This window comes from Maylandia zebra, linkage group LG19 (genome assembly GCF_041146795.1).
Source record: "Maylandia zebra isolate NMK-2024a linkage group LG19, Mzebra_GT3a, whole genome shotgun sequence".
In the NCBI taxonomy this organism is placed as follows: Eukaryota; Metazoa; Chordata; class Actinopteri; order Cichliformes; family Cichlidae; genus Maylandia; species Maylandia zebra.
The window spans coordinates 9255408-9274176 of NC_135185.1; the positions used below are offsets into that span (position 1 = coordinate 9255408).

At 47.2% G+C, this 18769-nt stretch overlaps 1 protein-coding gene across 1 annotated transcript in view; it reads left to right on the plus strand.

The window, feature by feature from the left end:
- The window catches only part of LOC101480561 (protein PALS1), a 30275-nt gene that overhangs the window by 9222 nt on the left and 2284 nt on the right, over positions 1–18769 (plus strand). The window contains exons 2-15 of the mRNA XM_014410124.3: positions 3827–4130; positions 4640–4811; positions 5095–5195; positions 6650–6757; positions 8491–8568; positions 8707–8847; positions 9046–9207; positions 9320–9397; positions 9498–9681; positions 10294–10362; positions 10464–10535; positions 10647–10814; positions 10981–11070; positions 11355–11467. Coding sequence (XP_014265610.3) covers positions 3951–4130; positions 4640–4811; positions 5095–5195; positions 6650–6757; positions 8491–8568; positions 8707–8847; positions 9046–9207; positions 9320–9397; positions 9498–9681; positions 10294–10362; positions 10464–10535; positions 10647–10814; positions 10981–11070; positions 11355–11467 — 1716 coding nt within the window. The 5' untranslated portion in view covers positions 3827–3950. The remainder of the gene's footprint in view (positions 1–3826; positions 4131–4639; positions 4812–5094; positions 5196–6649; positions 6758–8490; positions 8569–8706; positions 8848–9045; positions 9208–9319; positions 9398–9497; positions 9682–10293; positions 10363–10463; positions 10536–10646; positions 10815–10980; positions 11071–11354; positions 11468–18769) is intronic.

An 18769-nucleotide genomic window follows, 5' to 3' on the forward strand; every position in this document is an offset into this window, starting at 1 on the left:
GAATTACTAACGTAAAAACAAGTTGTTTTATTTATATATGTTTATATATAAATATATGCGGTGGTCCCTAGAGACAAAACACGTACAAACTCCAAAACACATTTCTAGCATGAACTGAACTTCCAAAGCAGAGCTACTAGATCACTTAAATTACACAATTGAAAGCATGTGTGCATTGTTTGTGTATTTATACACAGGCACTCATATATCAGAATCAGAAACTTTATTGTCATTGTCATGAGAACAACGAAATTAAGAATGGTATATATTCAAATAATTAAAAAAAAAAAAAAGTTCATTTACCTGTTACTACCACACACCAAATCCGGTCGTTGGTACTTGCTGGCTTGTGTAGCCACAAGATAACAAAAGCTCAACACTGCGCCCAGCATCCTGGAGCACTTCTGTTGTGATTTGTACGTGTTTTGGAGTTTGTACGTGTTTTGGAGTTTGTACGTGTTTTGGAGTTTGTACGTGTTTTGGAGTTTGTACGTGTTTTGGAGTTTGTACGTGTTTTGGAGTTTGTACGTGTTTCGGAGTTCGTACTTGATTTGAAGTTTGTATGTGCTTTGTCTCTAGGGGCCACCGTAAATATACTTTTATTTATTCACTCCACATAAAATGCAATAAATAAATCATATAATACAAAAATCAACTATTCACATTTCAACTTTTACAAATTTAAAGTGAAAACAACACAAAACACTGCAAGACACACCACAATTAAATATAAATTATAATATGAAAACAAAAAGAACATGCACATTCTCTGTCATATGGACCTGCATGAATAAACTTTCTGAATCCTTTATCACCTGCAACCGAAAATAGCTGTGGATGATTACTATACCTTTCTAATGTGACGTTGTTGTCCCTGGCTCTCTTTCTCTCTCTCTCCCTCTGGCTCTGATCCTGTGCTACTGAGTGTAACTACTGCCCCTCCCCCCTCTGCCCAGCGTAAAGCACAAGGCTGGCGTGCAGAGTGAAGCGGAAAAAAAGTGCGAGAGAGAGGGTGAGAGAAGAAAAAAAAATACAACCCACGTGACGGCTCGCGATAAGGAGCCGGCTCGCGTCGTTCACGTCAAAGAGTCGGCTCTAAGAGCCATTTCGTTCGCGAACAACCCATCACTATTTGCAGCACCGCAAAACGTTCATTCTTCGGTTCCAATAAATTCTTGCTTTTTCTTTGCCCCCCAAAAAGGTATGTACAAAACGAAGGAGAACAATGCCGGTCCGTACAAAGACAGACTTGATGAAAAGTCAAAGAAAAGATACGAGGAAAAAAATCAAACCAGTGAAAGGGTCAGACCCTTACGAGCACACAAAGGGACAAAAGACGTCAGCGTGCTGCCCAACTTTCACCACGCTCATATTTATAATTATACGCTTCTTGGAGTGAGTGCATACACTCATGAAGTTTAGTAACTTCAGGTCACTGCAACAAGCCCAGGTACAGTTTACCGACGGATGGGTACAGGACCTTGAAATGCACCGTGTAGAAAGAAAGACCATCGTACCTATCATAAGTTTACCAGTCTCACAAATCGTCGTCATAAATACACATTCGCTAACAGTTTATTAATAGGACCTTTTGAGCTCAACGGTAATTAATTAGTAGTGGAAATAATTTCTGGTACCCATCACAGAAATGTAGCAGTGACAATAATATTGTATGCTGTAATCGTACTGGGCAATTAGTGATACAAAAAACCTGTTTTATCCTGTGAATAAAAGTATATGTTTTTGTCAATGTACCATGGTAATAACAGAAGCGAAACGCAATATTGTGTCAGGATAATTCACTATTTATGCACAATAAACAAAGGAGCGACAATTTCTGTTCAGCGCCAGACTTGCTTGTAACCTATATCACCAATTATGTTAAGAAAAATGACGCATTAACTACTACAGCAGACTGACCTGTGTGGAAATGCTTGGAGCAGACTAACCTGTGAGCTGGAGTGTTCTGGGACGTTATATTTTGTCTTTGAATGGCTGCAATCCAGGCCACTCTTTGTTACTTCGGAAACATGGCTCGAACAATTTCTCTTCAACGACGTAATCCGATAACAACCGATCTCTTTACCCGTCGGCTTCCCGTGGCTGTCATGCGACCGGCTATTGCAGTTAATAATACAACAGCTTCTTGACATTTTTGTGTTTCTTTTTATCGCTGTATAACTGATTTCAATTGAAAGCCTACGTGCGCTAGTACCTCTTGCCACGAGTTCCCAGAATTCTTTGCGGTTTTACCCCTGAGTGACGTCACATTTTCAATCTCTATTACCGTGAACGGTATAATATGGCCCAGCCCTAATTTGCAGATTGTTTCGGTGAAGTTTAATAAACTCCTTGCTAAAATATAACAGGACACCGGAGTAAATTCTGGAGCATCTCACACTTCTGATAATCAGCTGTCTGCTTGACGTTTATTCAGCTGTGTAAAAACTATAACTTTAATCTCAGCCAAACCGATTTACTCAGGAACAAATAAAACACTTTATAAAAAAAAAAAAAAAAAAAAAGCCAAACAATAACATTTTTAAGTTATCTAAGTGACTTATATATGTTTAACCTGAGTAGCGAAAGACGGCGGTGGGTTTGAAGCCGGGAGTCCGGTGTTCTCACGGCTCTGGTGAGCCTTGCCCCCGGCTAGCTATCGAGCTAGTGGGTAACAAACGTCTCCGAAAACGCTTTTGCAAATATGTGGTGTCTTGATAAACTGAGCAGATATTTGAGGTTTACACAGCTACATTCCCTGAAAATATGTTAAACGTTTATTTTATGACCCAGAAAGAATAATAAGAGTAATATTAAAACTAACTAGCTGCTGCCATTGTTGGAAACTGAGCTGGGCTGCGCTATGAATTCGGGGTTTAACGGCAGCTGGCATCCTTGTACATGCAGTGCTGCCGTCTTCTGTCTCAGTCCGTTATTACACTCTTAAATCCTACTACTTATTCCTGCGTCTTTTGGGATCTTACAAAGCTTCAAACGACATCAGTTAAATCAGTCATCGACGATTTTAATAGTCAACGTAATCGTGACTAGTCGACTAATTGTGGCAGCCCTACTGTCAGCAGATGTAGGGCTGTGCGATATGACAAAAATGCCATATCCCAATATAAGACATTTATCGTTCTGACAACGATATAAATCACAAAAATGTAACATTTTCTGTAAATTCTGTGAATCTCGGGCAGCTCGACTTGCGTTTAGTTTTTCCAGCTGTGCGTCTTTTACCTGGATTTGAGTGTTTTAACCGATGCATGAAACGATACATTTTTAGACATAAGTTGTAACGGCCGCCGTTGTCTTTCAAAGTTTGAGTCCAAGGTTGATTATTTTATTTTATTTTTTTTTTTTAGCACATCAGGGTTTTTTTTTTTGCTTCTCCTCCGTAAACTCTCTGCATGCTCTTTCACGTGATTCAGTTTATATTGAAAAGTCTCAACGGGATCTTGAGCTTTATTGTGAAAGGTTTACGTGGAAAACAAAACAAGCGGACTGCGGAGCCACGTGATAGTTTTACCGTCATTGTTGCTAACGACAACATGTAAAAACAGGCGCTTGTCCGTCCGTAGTGTAGTTATATTAAATATAAGCGAAAGAGAGAACTTTAATAAAGCCGCTACCATCAAAACCATGAAAAAATATTGCTGTAAAGTTTATTTTCTGACTCCATGAAACAAACGATAGTGTAATAGGAAACGATAGACGTTTTTATATCCGATATATATCGTTATATCGAACAGCCCTAAGCAGACTCATCTGCCTCATCTGCTCCTTCAACCCAGGTGACCTTGTGTGTCTGCTTCCTGCACAGGTGACGGTGTCATGGCTGCCTTCTTCACCGACTTACCCTCCTAAACATCTCAGGAACATAACCATCGTAGAAACTGCCCGTCTGAGGAATCGAATCAAACGCACACAGTACAAGACGTGCGTGCATGCGAGGGATGACGACCTCCCATCTGAATGGCCATGTTGCTGGAGAGGGAGGAGGAGATGAAGAGGCGAGGGGAGGACAGCAGCACCGAGAAATGGCCGTGGACTGTCCGGGAGACCTGGGCAGCCGAACGCTGCCTCTGCGACGCTCCGCTCAGCTGGAGAGGATACGACAGCATCAGGTACGACACAGAGACACCTGCGTGGGTGGGGCCTTTATCGTCAGGTGTTCCGTTTGGGGCTGTGCATGTTTCACTGTGACAGGTTTTGTGTAACGACAGTGGGATGAAAGCACGCCTGAGCGAACCCTCGGAGGCTCAGGTTAGTTCCTGCAAACACATCTCTGATAATTTAGTGCAGGAAACTTCACTAAGTGCATTGTGGGTAAACTTTCAGGCTGATTTGAGCGTGTGGGGGAGGTGTTGGCTCAGAATGAGCTGCAGCCAACACGAGGTTTAGTTTCCTCGAGTGGGCGTGGGATTGCTCCGGCTGATTTTTCAGTCCTGAGCATCGTCAGGTTTTACCTGATGTGGGTTTCATTTACATAACACACTCACGTGGGCTTTTAGCACAGAGCCAATCACAGCTCAGCGTGCACAGGTCGGTACAGAGGACGCCATGTGTGCTCTGATGCATGAGGAATATGGAGGGCCTCCTGTGTAACTTCCTCTGCTCTGTGTTTGTGTGTCAGGAGGACCTTCGGCGTCGTAGAGAAGAGGAGGGTCGGCAGCTGGATCTGAACGCCTCACTCAGACTCAGGAACCTCTCCCAGAATCCCTACAGCGGGATCGACAACCCCACATTCCTGCAAGACACACCGCAGCTGCCAGCGCTCAGCAGCCAGCACACACACGCGCTGCTGGGTAACACACACACACAGCCGTTATTACTGTGCAGATCTGAGGGGTCAAAGGGTGAGGAGGTGGAAGTTAAAGAGATGCTGACAGCGTTGAAAAAGGAGGAAAGTGAACAAGAATGTCAGACGCCAGTCAGGGAGGGAATTCCTCAGGGAGGGAGTGAAGCACCCGACTTAATTAAGAGTTTGTTTGTTGGGCGGCAGCGCTGACACACACAGGAGGACACACTGTTCGTCTGAGGTCAGCTATGTGTGTGCTTGCTTTGAACATGTGTGCTCTGTCTCTGCAGAGTTGGAGGAGCTGCTGCTGTCGCTGAAGCAGGTCCGGGGCAGCCTGTCGGACCAGCAGAGTCACAATGACATCGAGTTGGTCCTCGCTCTGCTGAACAAGGTAATATTAGCGAGCGAGGCCTCGGCCCGCTGTGTAATTGTGGCTTCTTTGTGAGACTCTGTGGTCAAAGACTCGTCACTGCTGTCTGAGCTGCAGCTTTGTGGTCCCGGACACTTCGAGGCGGGGCTCTCTCCTGACCCAGGGCAACTTTTAGCTGCTGGGTCCGGTCCTGATGCGCGGTGAGAGACCCTCGGGCTGGTGGTGACTCTGCAGACGCTCTCACATGGTGCAGGTGTGCACTGACTGTGTTTGTGTGCTTTTCTGAGCAGCAAACAAACACAGACCTGGCAAACCGCACGTTTCAGTGCACGAAACCGGAAGAAGGAAAAGGCTCGCCGTCGCAGCGTCTGCCTCGGGTTGCACTGGCGTTTGAAAGCTGTCACTCAGCAGGGTGACACCTGCAGTGTGATTGGTTTCTAACAGAGCTTTAATCCAAAATCATCCTTCAGTGGGCCTGTAAAGTGGTCATCGTGACGCCGTCTGCCTGCCGCTCTGTTGCACTTAAAGCTGCAGAAACATGGAGACGTGAGGTTTTTAAAATCCGCTCAGAGCGTTAATCTTTGTCACAAAGCCGTGTGGACACATGTGGCTGTTTTCAGCCAGTCAGATGCATGAAAGAGCGCATTCCTGCGATGCTTTGGAGTCAAAGTCGACCCTCCTGAGTCGTGCTTCAGAGCCTCGCTGCTGCCTGAAGCCATTCGCCCACATAGAGACGTCTGAGTGGTTTTTGCTCTGCTGAAGGTTTGTTTTATTTCTGCCACACGGATTAGTGCAGGACTTCCTGTGAGCTCATTAAAATAAACTGTACTGATCATTTGAGGAAACTCGCGCTCTGATTGGACTCATATTTCCTCACAGTCATGAGCTGAACCGAGGGTTTGTTTTCACAGCGTCACTCTGCAGCTACGCAGCAGTTTGAGCTGCGTTTAATGAGCAGAGCCACGCTGTCTCTGCTTCACAGGTTTTTATCTGAATCATTCTTTTCTCTTCTGGTGACATAAACTGACTTCCAGCATGAAGCAGACCTGATGCAGAGCAGCCTGTAGCTTTACTGTAGCGTCTGTTGTTACCTGTGCAAAATGTCTCACCTGTAGCTCAGGCGATAAACGAGCGTCTCTTTAAAAAGTGCTGATGTGTGGTGATGCAGCATTAATCTCATTATTATGATAAAGTTCATGTGGAAATCGACTGTTGCGAGCTCTGAGGATACAGAGGTCTTCCTCCAGAAGCTCGGCCATCTTTATGCTGACTCTGAGCCCTCGACTCGCCGTCCACCTGAGTGACCTGTCGGTGGGTTAACAGTCAGAGGTCAGCACTTCAGTCATAAAACTGGAGCTTTTGCTGAGTGTGAACTCGGTTTGTGAGGATTTAAATCAGCTTTTGACTCAGCGCAGCGTCGAGTGGGAATAAATGACAGCTCGGAGTCGCTGACGTCTTTGTTTTTCTCTCTGCAGTCGGACTTCCAGTCGGCGCTGAAGATCCACAATGCCGTGGCCAGCAGCATGCACCGACCGTCTCCGCCGTACCCCAACACGCAGCAGGCGCTTCCACTCGCCATGGAGGTAACACACCTGCGGTAATGGAGCAGAAAGTTTAGCTTCATCAGTCTGGATGTGAGCTAAACACTTAAAGCTGGTCTTTAATAGTCGATCCTTTGTTATTTCTCACCTCTTTGTGCTGCAGATCAAACTGAGTTAGTGGTTGTCTGTCCAAAGCTGCTGTGAAGGGGCAGCACAGCGGGGACACGTTCACTGTAGTATGTTTGTAGAGCTGCAGTAGGTCACACACTGTTTCCTGCAGGACCATTTTCAATTCACCAACATCGTTCATGATCTTTCTTTTCCTTTGCAGTCACACAGGTGATTGGTCAAAGCAACACCTGATCGATTCACTGCAGGTGAATCGATCAGGTGTTGCTTTGACCAAACTAACACAAACTCAGCTGAAACAACCCAGTTTAACCAAACTCAGCTAATCCAAACCTACAAAAATGTTGTATGTCGGACTCGTCCAGCTGCTCCACGATGTTCTGCCTGATGTCTGTGTCTCATCCACATTTGTCCTGGGATCAAACTTGTGTGGTTCCCTTTCCCACTGAGCCCACAGTCTTCCTGAGGGGCGGGGTCTGGTTCATCACACCGTCGGTCACTCGGGAGTTTTCTTGCATGCTGCGAAAGCGAGGCTAAGCTCGGTGCTGGGGTTTGCGCTCCTCGGGCCTCGTTTCAGAGGCAACTCATTAAAAGCAGCACACCATCCATGTTGGCGTCTCCGCCCCCGCCCTGCGTTTGGCTTCCAGAATCAAAGAGAAAAGAAGAGCTGGCGTGCACGCTGTCCTCACAAACATGCTGTTTCTTCATCAGGAACGAAGCAGAAACGTGCTGCAGCAATGCAGGAGGACGGCTTCAGTGCAGCACACCGCTGTTCACGTCAGAGATCTGCCTTTGATCTTTAATACAACAGAAATATGAGCGTGAGAACCGATCTGTTAAAGTCCTTACTCACTGCTCGTGCACTTACCCAAAGTTTCCTCCTCTTCTTCTTCTGTTCTTCCTCACGTCACCCCAACGCTGATCAATCAGCTCTGTGTGTGTACTTACTGTACACACACAGAGCAGACGTGTAACAGCACCACAGCAAGGCCTCTATGAAGGAAAACACGGGTGTGTTTTTGTCTGTCCGTCCATTTTCTTATGGCTGGGTCGCGGGGGCAGCAGCCCAGACCTCCCTCTCCCCAGCCACCTCCTCCAGCTTGTCCTGGAGAACACCAAGGCGTTCCCAGGCCAGCCCAGTAATGTAATCTCTCCAGCGCGTCATGTCCCTGCCCCGGGGCCACCATCCGGTGGGACACGCCCGGAACACCTCACCCAGGAGGCATCCTTGTCAGACGCCTGAACCACCTCAGCTGGCTCCTTTCAATGTGGAGGAGCAGCTGCTCTACTCTGAGCCCCTCCCGGATGGCCAAACTTCTCACCCTATCTCTAAGGGAGAGGCCGGCCACCCTTCGGAGGAAGCTCATTTTTGCCGCCTGTATCCACGATCTCGTCCTTTGGGTCACACCCACAGCTGGTGACCATAGGTGAGGGTAGGGACGTAGATCCACCAGTAAATTTAGAGCTTTTACACTCCGCTCTCTCTTCACCACGACAGACCGGTGCAGCGCCCGCATCCCTGCAGCCGCAGCACCAATATGTCTGTTTTTGTCATTAAACATGACCAAAGTTTCTAATAATGTAAAAAATACAGTTGGACATGTGACAGGAAGTGATCAGAGCGGGGGTGTCTGCTGCTGTTTCAGGTCAGGAACCTCCTGCAGGCGTGTCACAATAAAGAAGGCCTGGAGCTGCACAGCCTGCTCTCAGACACACATCTGCAGGTACACACACACCTACACTCGTTTCCATGTCCCCACAAAGATGTCTAAACATTTACAGTCACACACAGATTTCTCAGTGTGTGTGTGTGTGTGTGTGTGTGTGTGTGTGTGTGTGTGTGTGTGCGCGCGCGTGCGCAGTCGTTGCTTCTGACCCATGACAGCATAGCAGAGATGGAGATGCAGCTGGAGCCGCTGCCCGCCGAGGGCGAGATGCTGACGCAGTGGGGAGGAGAGACCGTGAAGATTGTTCGCATCGAGAAGGCCCGAGACATCCCTCTGGTACACACACACACACACACACACACACGCACACACACACACACACACACACGTTTGAGTCCAGATTTGACCCATTTTAATTACATGTGAAATCTGAGGGCTGGGAAACAGTCGAGCTCTGTTCAAAGCGACAACAACATCCTGGTGTTTGATGCCAGGACTCCGTGGCTGTGATGAAATGCATGGTTTGCTCTGCAGGGGGCGACGGTGCGGAATGAAATGGACAGCGTGGTGATCAGTCGGATCGTTCGCGGCGGCGCCGCTGAACGAAGCGGGCTTCTGTCTGAAGGAGACGAAATCCTGGAGATTAACGGCATCGAGATCCGAGGCAAAGACGTCAACCAGGTGTTTGACATCCTGGTGAGTGTTTCGCGTACGAGCGCAGGTTGGACTCCGGCTGAGCGTCGTCTGTGAGCTCAGGCGCTTTCACGTCAGTGGTTGGAGATGATTTTGTGTCTTTGTGTCTAAACAGGCCGACATGCACGGCCTCCTGACCTTCGTGCTGATTCCCAGCAATCAGAGCAAACCTCCTCCCGTCAAAGAGAGTGTGGTGAGTGCTGCGATATGAGAGGAACGCCTCGTTCCCGACGCGCTGAAGTGATGAGGGTGGAAGCCTTCCTCTGACCCCATGACTCTGCTCCGCTCCTCAGGTCCACGTGAAGGCTCATTTCGACTACGACCCCTCGGACGACCCCTACGTGCCGTGCAGAGAGCTCGGCTTGTCCTTCCAGAAGGGAGATATCCTGCACATCATCAGCCAGTCCGACCCCAACTGGTGGCAGGCGTACCGGGACGGAGACGAGGATAACCAGCCGCTCGCCGGCCTGGTGCCAGGTACGGTGGTCTGACGGCCGGAGGTTTTTTATCTTAAGGGTTTGAAGAATGCTGCACGGTGTGAGCGCGCTCAGAGCGTTTGATTTGGATAACAGAAAGCAGATTAGCAGCAACCTTTGACCTCCGTGACCTCTGTGATCACGTGACCGTTGGGACGGTTACTCGTGGCTTCCCTGTGTTGACTTCACACCAAACAGGAAGTGACATTTCACCTCATGTTCAGTGCCACCTTCTTACCCCCCTCAGTCCTAAGGTCCAGCTGCCCTCAGAGGGCGTCAGTAAGCTCCGCCTTTGTTTCCAGTTGCCCGTGGCATCAGCAGAATTCCAGCTGATGTGCTTTTCCAGTTGTTCCTGGATGATCCCGGCCAGATGATGTCAGATCCTGGGGTCTCCCCCATCTGAGCGTGCTCAGAACTCCTGCAAAGGGAGAAATGCTGCGCTCGCGCAGAGGTGAGCGTGGGCTCACCTCTGTTTGTTTTCATACGTTGGACTGAAACATTTCCTCGTGTTTGGCGTGATCGTGTTTTCCCTGAGGTCAGCTGTTCAACATTTGGAGGAAAACTCGGTTTGTTCTCGTGTCAGCTGAGCAGCTCTCTGCTTCTGTCTCCACAGGGAAGAGTTTCCAGCAGCAGAGAGAAGCCATGAAGCAAACCATAGAAGAAGACGAGCCCGAGAAGTCCGGTCGGTCCCTGCTTCGCCCATGTTATGACCTCATTGCTGTAAAAACCCGTGTGGGGTTAGAGGTCATGTGACTCGTGCACTGAAGTGGTGTCTGTTTGCAGGGAAGCTCTGGTGTGGGAAGAAGAACAAGAGGAAGAGGAAGAAGCTGCTGTACAACCCTCACAGGAACGACGGTGCGTCAGTCTGTCCCTAAACTCTGACAGGCAGCGAGGAGGCGGAGCCTCAGCTCCTGCTCTACCCTCACTCAAACTCCAGATGTCTCTTTTTCTTGTCTTTTGCTCCAGATCTCGATAATGAAGAAATTCTCACCTATGAGGAGATGGCGCTGTACCACCAGCCGGCCAATAGGAAGCGGCCAATTGCTCTGATTGGTCCGAGCGGCTGTGGGCAGGAGCAGCTCAGGCAGCGGCTGCTCAACAGTGAACCAGAGCGCTTCGCTGGAGCTGTACCTCGTAAGGATGTGTGTGTGTGTGTGTGTGTGTGCGCGCGTGTGTGTGTGTGTGCGCACGCGTGTGTGTGTGTGCGCACGCGTGTGTGTGTGTGCGCACGCGTGTGTGTGTGTGTGTGCACGCGTGTGTGTGTGTGTAAACTAACTCTGTGTGTGTGTGTGTGTTGTAGACACGACGCGGAGCCGTCGCGAGGGCGAGCAGAGCGGTCGGGACTATCACTTTGTTTCTCGGCAGACCTTCGAGGCTGAGCTGGCGGCTGGTGAGACGTTTAAATCTGAGAATATTCGTGAGGACGTCGTACAAATGTGCTCGATTTAAAGTTAGAAGTGTTTAAACGTCCTAAAGTGCAGCTGCATCAGAGGAGAGCAGGGTGACGAGCGTGTCCCAAACATGCTGAGGCAGAAATATGGCGCTCTGGTGTAATACCAGTTTGTACCACAAGGTGGCGTCAGTGCTTTATTTAAACTGCAGCCTGTGAGGCTCAGGGTGTCTGGAGGTCTTTAACCTCCTGTTGGTGTGAAATGAGTTGTTTTTGTGTTTCAGGGAAGCTGATCGAGTCCGGAGAGTTCGAGAAGAATCTGTACGGGACGAGTACGGACTCAGTGAGACAGGTCATCAACACCGGGAAAATCTGCGTGCTGTGTCTGCACACACAGGTGTGTATGTGAGCGCGCACACAGACATGTTTCTGCTGTATTGAACGGTCCTGCAGGGTGTAAACTGTAAGCAGAGCTGCATGCTTTGTGTTTGCTGTCAGACGATCAGGCTGGATTAATGTGGCAGGAGGCGGGGTCAGTGTGAGCGCTTTCATTGGAGGAAACGCTGATGTGTGGCCTGTGTGTGTTCTTACTAAAGCAGCAGTGAAGGGGCGAGTGGGGAGCTGCGATTGGTCCACCTGCTGCTTGTGTTTTTATGTTGGCTGGGACTTCAGCAGAATCTTAATAATTGCAGTCTGAAGATGATGATCAGCTGATCCACGTGCTGACTTCAGAGCTCTCAGGCCCACGTCATGCTGCCTCCACCTGTAGCACAGCTGCAGCACTGCTTTTATCTGCACTGGGTCTCAAACTGATTTTACTGGAGAGGCTGAAGCAGAGTTTAAATATGAGGAGCAGCTGATTCCAGCTGTGTTATTCTTATTGATCTCATCTTAAGATGAGGCCAGCTCCCAAACTGCGTCTGAAGAACACGAGCTGTGCTGCTTCAGTGTGAAATGTCACAGGTGTGTGTTTTCTGCTGAAAACTGAGTGATGAATGAGTGTGAGGTTAGTGCAGAGCCTGCAGACAGTCACATTTGCATGAAATAAACGGAGTCTAATCAGATGAAGTTCTTTGCAGCTTTCAGACTTTATTCAGAAAATCAGACACATGAATGTTTTCAGCATTTCAACAGAATTGAAATCATCAGCTTAACAGTTTGGAAACTAATCATGTTGGAGAAGCTTCCTGTGTTCTGTCACTCAGGATGTGGCTTCAGGGATGATGTCAGACAGCTTGATGTTAAACTCTGTGCTGCTTTCACTGTGAGACTCATTTCTTTGCAGCGATGCCTGGGTCTGATGAAGGCTGCTTTTTGCTGGCTGCACTTTAAATACAGTTACCATCAAATTTGTTCTGTTCTGGGGAACATCTGATACACTCAAAAGTATTGCCTGGTCTGTAACACCTGAATATGTTTGCATAACCGATCTTTTCTGCAAGAAGTTTCTAACTCATCATCAGAAAACAATAGATTGCCCTCTTTATCTGTTGTGTATGGTTGTGTAAACACGAGGGCATGCTGTGGCCAGTTTGTCATCAGTGTAATCAATTCCAAAATGTTTTCTAAAGGTTTGTCTGGGTTTGCACATCTGTGTGCACGTGGCGACAGGGATGTGTACAGAAGTATAAAGTTATTTTCATATTTTTTGCTCCACGCATCGTAAATGTATTTCAAAACGAGGGGTACTACACTATATGGCATTTTATGTAATATACAGCATTGAATTGAGCCACTTCAAATATATTAATCCCAACAGTGGCTAACTCTGGCATGTTAACCTGATCAATTTAAGTGTTCATTAAGTCCTATGCATCATCCCTTTTTAAATAAACATGCTTAGCTGAGACACTGCTGGACCTGAATCAGAGCTCTGAGGTCCCCGTCACTCTGCCTCCACCTGCAGCCCCAGGACACACTAGATGAAGTTCTCCACCTGATTTTACCTGCACCTTATTGAGCTCATCTTAAAATGAGGCCAGTGTGAAGAACAAAAAACACAAGCTGAGCTGCTTCAGTGTGAAATATAGTATTTATTCACACAATCAGAGAATCAGTTTCAGTATTTCTAACAGAACTGAAACCATCAGCTTTACAGTTTGAAAACAAATCATTCCTAACTGCTGCTGGATGCCCCCGACTGTAGATCAATGCACTCATCAAAAACTGTGTTCTGTGGACCTGAGAAGCATGTGACACAGTGAAACGCACCGATCGCTGGCTTGTAACAACGTAATATGTTTGTGTAACCGATTGTTTTAGCGAGTTCAGAAAGAGCAGTTTTTAATTCTGCTTCAGAAATGGGAGCTAAGTCTTTTGGATGAGAGTAAGGTTTCTGAAACACCAGGGCATACCCTTTCCAGCTCGCCATCTCCCGATTGATTCCACAATGGTTCTGCTGCTGCTTGGATTTGCACATTTGTGTACACATGGAGAGAGATATGTGTAGACAAGGAGGAAGTTATTTGTGTGGTCATTCATCCACTTACTCTCAATATGTTTCAAAATACGGTATTCAGCCCTGGTGTGGCACTTCTACTGGTTTTGCTGCCACCACAGACAGACCAGCGTAAAATTTCTCAGGTTCGTTGAAATACTCTTGCATGTTTGCATCTGTGTCCTGTGAAAGCAGCGTTGCAAGGTCTGGATTCTGCTGGTTCACCAGCTTCTCTGGGATCTTCACAGCAGCACAGAACTGACCCCTTTCTGTATACCTGCCCAGGAAAGCATGCTTTACACGACGCCTTTAATCTGTGACTGATGCTGACGTGAGGTGCTGGTGTACTCACCTTGTCCTGATGATTTCTACAGTTTTAGTCAGCCACTGCACATCAACTTCACCCAGACTGGTTCCAGCTGACAGCAGCAGGGCCAGCACGGTCCAGGACAGGACACACCTCTGCACACCTGACATGATGTAAACTGCACACCTGCACAGGTCACACTGGTGTTACAGCTCAGCACACAGTGACCTCTGCTAAAGTTTTCTCCACGCTGAGGGACAGAATCAGACTCACCCGATGAGCCGGAGTCGAAGCGTCTCACCTGTGGAGTGGGGTCGCTGTTTGGTGACTGAGGCTCAGTGTGGCGGCTCGAGGGTTTTATAACGGGCGCGCTGACGCGTCTCAGCGGCTCCTCTGTCCAAAATAACATGTAAATGTTTCTGAGTTACATTAACATTATCTCCTCTTCATGGAAATGAAAACAAACTGTCTCCAACTGTTCTCGGGAGGACTTTACAGGTGATAAAGTAGAAGGACTGGAGTTGGATGGTGCATCAGAGGACACTGAGTGAATGAGGCCTTTACTCTGACATCTTTAACCTGCAGCTCTGACACAAATGCTTCCTCCAAACCACGCCGAGTAGTTCCTGATTCCAGCTGTGAGAAACATCCCAACCTGAAGCCTGACCAAGTTCATGCATACAGGGTTGCAGCTCCGATAAATCACGTTTTTAAAGAGGAAGCTAAACACGAGGAACTCTGAAAATGAGAGACGATTAATGTGGCACTGTCACTAAAACCTTGGAATCATTCACGTCTTTGATTTTAAAGTCCTCTGAGTGTGTACTGAGGCAGAACGAGGTGGATGTGCCCAGGTTCAGTTTTATGCTTTCCACAATCCTTTGAGAGAGGACTGCGTCATGTTTTCTTTCAGCTTGTATATGAAGGTCAAAGTTCGAAGCAGTGTTTTCAGAAAGTAGTCTATCCCAAAGGTCTGCGCATCCAAACACAAGGACGATTCTGTGATAGCCTGGATGGAGCTGAGCCCTGAGAACATTGCAAATGTAATAAATTAGCACAAAGTGCATCAGTTTACCTGAAGTCCTGTGAATGCACCGTTGGACCTCACCATGCCGCTCAGAGTTGAGCTTCTGTGCTTCCATGATGAAGATCATTCTGCTTATCTGGGTTCCAATCACAGTGACAACAGTAACCATCGAAGCCCAGACCTGCCTCACCCGCCCACCTCCTCCAGCTCGTCCTGGGGTCACAGAGTCGTCCCCGGGCTGCTGTTAGATACAAGCTGTGTCCCAAAACGTCGGCTGCATCCTCCTGAGGACCCGGCCTTCACGGTCTACGTGGGCCGGGTCCTTCGAAGACAGAGAAGGCCGGAAGTGCGAGGCTGTGAAATTGGACGGTCGAGCCTTCTGATTAGCGTCACTGCTGTCTCGGTGGAGTTTAATAAACTCGGCTGTCTGCTCCTTGCTGTCTGAAATATAACAGGACACCGGAGTAAATTCTGGAGCATCTCACACTTCTGATAATCAGCTGTCTGCTTGACGTTTATTCAGCTGTGTAAAAACTTTAATCTCAGCCAAACCGTTTTACTCAGGAACAAATAAAATACTGAAAAAAGCCAAACAATAACATTTTAAGTTATCTAAGTGACTTATATATCATGTTTAACCTGAGTAGCGAATGACGGCGGTGGGTTTGAAAACGATTTGCCGGGAGTCCGGTGTTCTCACGGCTCTAGTTAGCCTTGCCCCCGGCTCGCTATCGGGCTAGTGGGTAACAGACGTCTCCGAAAACGTCGGAGCGCTTTTGCAAATATGTGATGTCGTGATAAACTGAGCAGATATTTGAGGTTTACACAGCTACATTCTCGCCTGAAAATATGTTAAACGTTTATTTTGTGACCCAGAAAGAATAATAAGAGTAATATTAAAACTAACTAGCTGCCGCCATTGTTGGAAACTGGAATTGGCGCGCTGTGAATTCTAAGGAGTCGACAAATTGGGACAGCCTCCGTCACCTGGCTGTGACGTAATTGTTCTCCAAAGGATGCAGCCTACGTATTGGGACTCAGCTACAATCTCACCCGTGAGTCCTGGATCTGCTCCAGCATCTCCTCCCAGTGAGACATCAACTCGTCATTGTGGAGGAGTTCAAGCTAGAGCAGGGTGATATGGCCAAAAATAGTTATCATGATATACATTTGAAAATTTGCGATAACAATAAAACTGACGATATAATTGACGCGAGACAAAATACTTTACAACTCCACAACTGTGTTTTGTTTTGTTTTGGGGTTTTTGGGGGTTTTTTTCACTTAAATAAGCAGCTGTTTTTTATGTGCAATAAAGTTATATAAAAATGTAACAGTGCAAATGCAAATTCCTCGCTGACAGTTTAACCAAAAGGCATTTCCAGTGGAAACCGGCCGACATATCCTCAGCATAACCATGTATAATATCCACAAAACTTAAGAGGTTATACACACACAATACGGTAACATTATGTTGAAGCACAGTACGTATCACTCCGCGAGGCTCCTGCCTACGATAGCCGTAATGACAATCCATCAAGCGGTGCGGCTTCGTAGCTTTGCAAAGTCATACTGAAACATTTGACATTCGAGCGCCGTGTACGACATAAAATCAGTTCGATAATAACGACGGCCCGCTAGCATGCTCTACCAAAAATAGTGCTTTGTTGTGTATCTGACGGACGAAAGCTAAACCAGTTCCACACCAGTGAAGTTGCAGCATTTTTACAAACCAGTTCTGGTTCATCTGTTTCATTCAACGATCCGCTTTCGCCTTTCTCATTCTGCGTCGCCGCCATGCTTTTTCCGCCATGTGCGTATGTAAACAAAGGCACTGCGCATGCGTGTTTTACTCATATTCTATCGCCATATTTCCCGCGTATGGGACTAATAAAGGTTATCTTATTTTCTTATCATTGCGTAACATTATACTGGTATTACCATGAACGGTGTGATATGGCCCAGCCTTGGTCGCAGCTCTGCTCAGCTTACCCCGAGCTTCTTTAGAGAGACCAGCAACGCTCCAGAGAAAACTGATTTTTCCTTTTTATATCTGCACGATTTTGCATAAAATGAGAATCACGATTTTTTTGGCTTAGAATTGAGATCACGATTCTCTTTTCCAGTATAAATATTTATTGCACTTATTAACTGCACATCAACTTCGTAACAGTTGAGACTGAACATAAAAACAATAAATGAACATAAAAACAACAAATGTCTCACGTTTTGTTGTTGCCGCAAAATGTTGTACTGCTTGAAATTCCGTCTCCACCGTTGCTCGACGCTGCGTGTATAGAGCAGGTAGTGCAACAATAGAAAAATAGTTGCGGGACAGCACTGTGTAGCGTTTGTCTAGGGTGTTGATCATTTTCCTAAATCCCTCGTTTTGCACAGTGTTGATGGGAGCCATATCTTTGGTCAGGTGATAAGTGATAGCCTCCATAATTTCTTTGTGCCTGCGGGAGTTCGACGTGTATAGGGAATTTGTTGAGCAGGAAGAGTGAGCGCTTGTTTTCATGCAGATTACGTCCCGGATCAAAATGCGGTACAATCGTCGTCGTCTTTATTTTTTTTATTTTTTTTTTTTTTAAATCGTTGTCATTTGGAAATGAGATCGCACATAAGTATGAATCGAGATCGCGATTTTCTAACGATTAATCGTGCAGCCCTATTTGTGATGTTGTTCTTTTCAAAGCTCGTGACCATAGGTGAGGGTGGGGACGTGGATTGACCACTTAATCATCATGCTCGGCTCTGTACTCACCACAACAGATCACCTGTCGATCTGCCCTCACTCGTGAACGAGACCCCGACATACTTCCTCTCCTCCACCTGGGTCAGCAGCTTGTCCCTAACCTAGAGTAGCCACTCCACCCTTTCCTGCTGAGGACAGTGGGCTGAGACTCGGAGGTGCTGATTCCCTCCTGATGAAGCCAGCAGGACCACGTCTGCTTTGAAGACTCAGCAGCAGCTCCAGCACTCAGAGGACAAGGGTTACGTTTCTGACTCTGCTGATTGAGATAAAGGCACAGACACAGGAAGAGTGTCAGACAGCTGCCTCGGAGGCTCTCCATGCAAATAACAGCTCATCATCACGTCCACTGATGATCCACGTTACACAAGCTGCACTCATCACAAACGGACCTCGTTTGCACTGCGGTGCAGGTGATCCTGATAAACAGACACTGAAGTATGAATGTGAGCTGTTCAGATGCTGCAGGTCCTCGGCTTTGAGCCAGCGAGCCAATGGGAGCTCTGTGGAGGTGACCGGTAGGGATGGGTACCGGTGCGTTCTGACATAAACGGTAGTAACCAGACCGAAAAGCAGCGCACATTTCGGTGCTTTATTTCGGTGCTTTTTTTTCCTGAGCTGTGATACACTTCTAGCCAATCATTTTACGTTTACGAGGATAGTAGGCGGGGCCAGGTACGTACGTTCTTTTAGAGCAGAGCTAAAGATTAAAAATGCCCAAGGTGAAGCGGTCAAAAGTCTGGCTGTACTTCACAGCAAAATATGCAAACTCAGCAGCAACAAGTGATTTAACCTGATACTGTGATACTGTCAAAGGAGGTAACACCTCGAATCCGATGAAACACCTGGCGACGCATAGCGTTTTTTTAAAAGCCCAGAAATGCGCCGTATTTGATAGCTTGCTGCGAGAACTCACACCGAGCACATCTACTGCGGGTGGGTTGCCTGTTATCGGACCCAGAGCAACATCCCCCAAAAACACGAAGAATAGAGTCCTGGCCCCTAGCCCTGCCAGTGTAGCAGAAATGATGACGGATGATGACGGCAGCAGCAGCCGTTCTTCTCTGCGTGAGTAGCTTAATGTTGTTCATGTGTAATTTACGTTGAGTAGGCTAACCACGTTATTACATTAATGCACGTAAGGTGAACTAGCAAACACAGTCGTAGCTACAT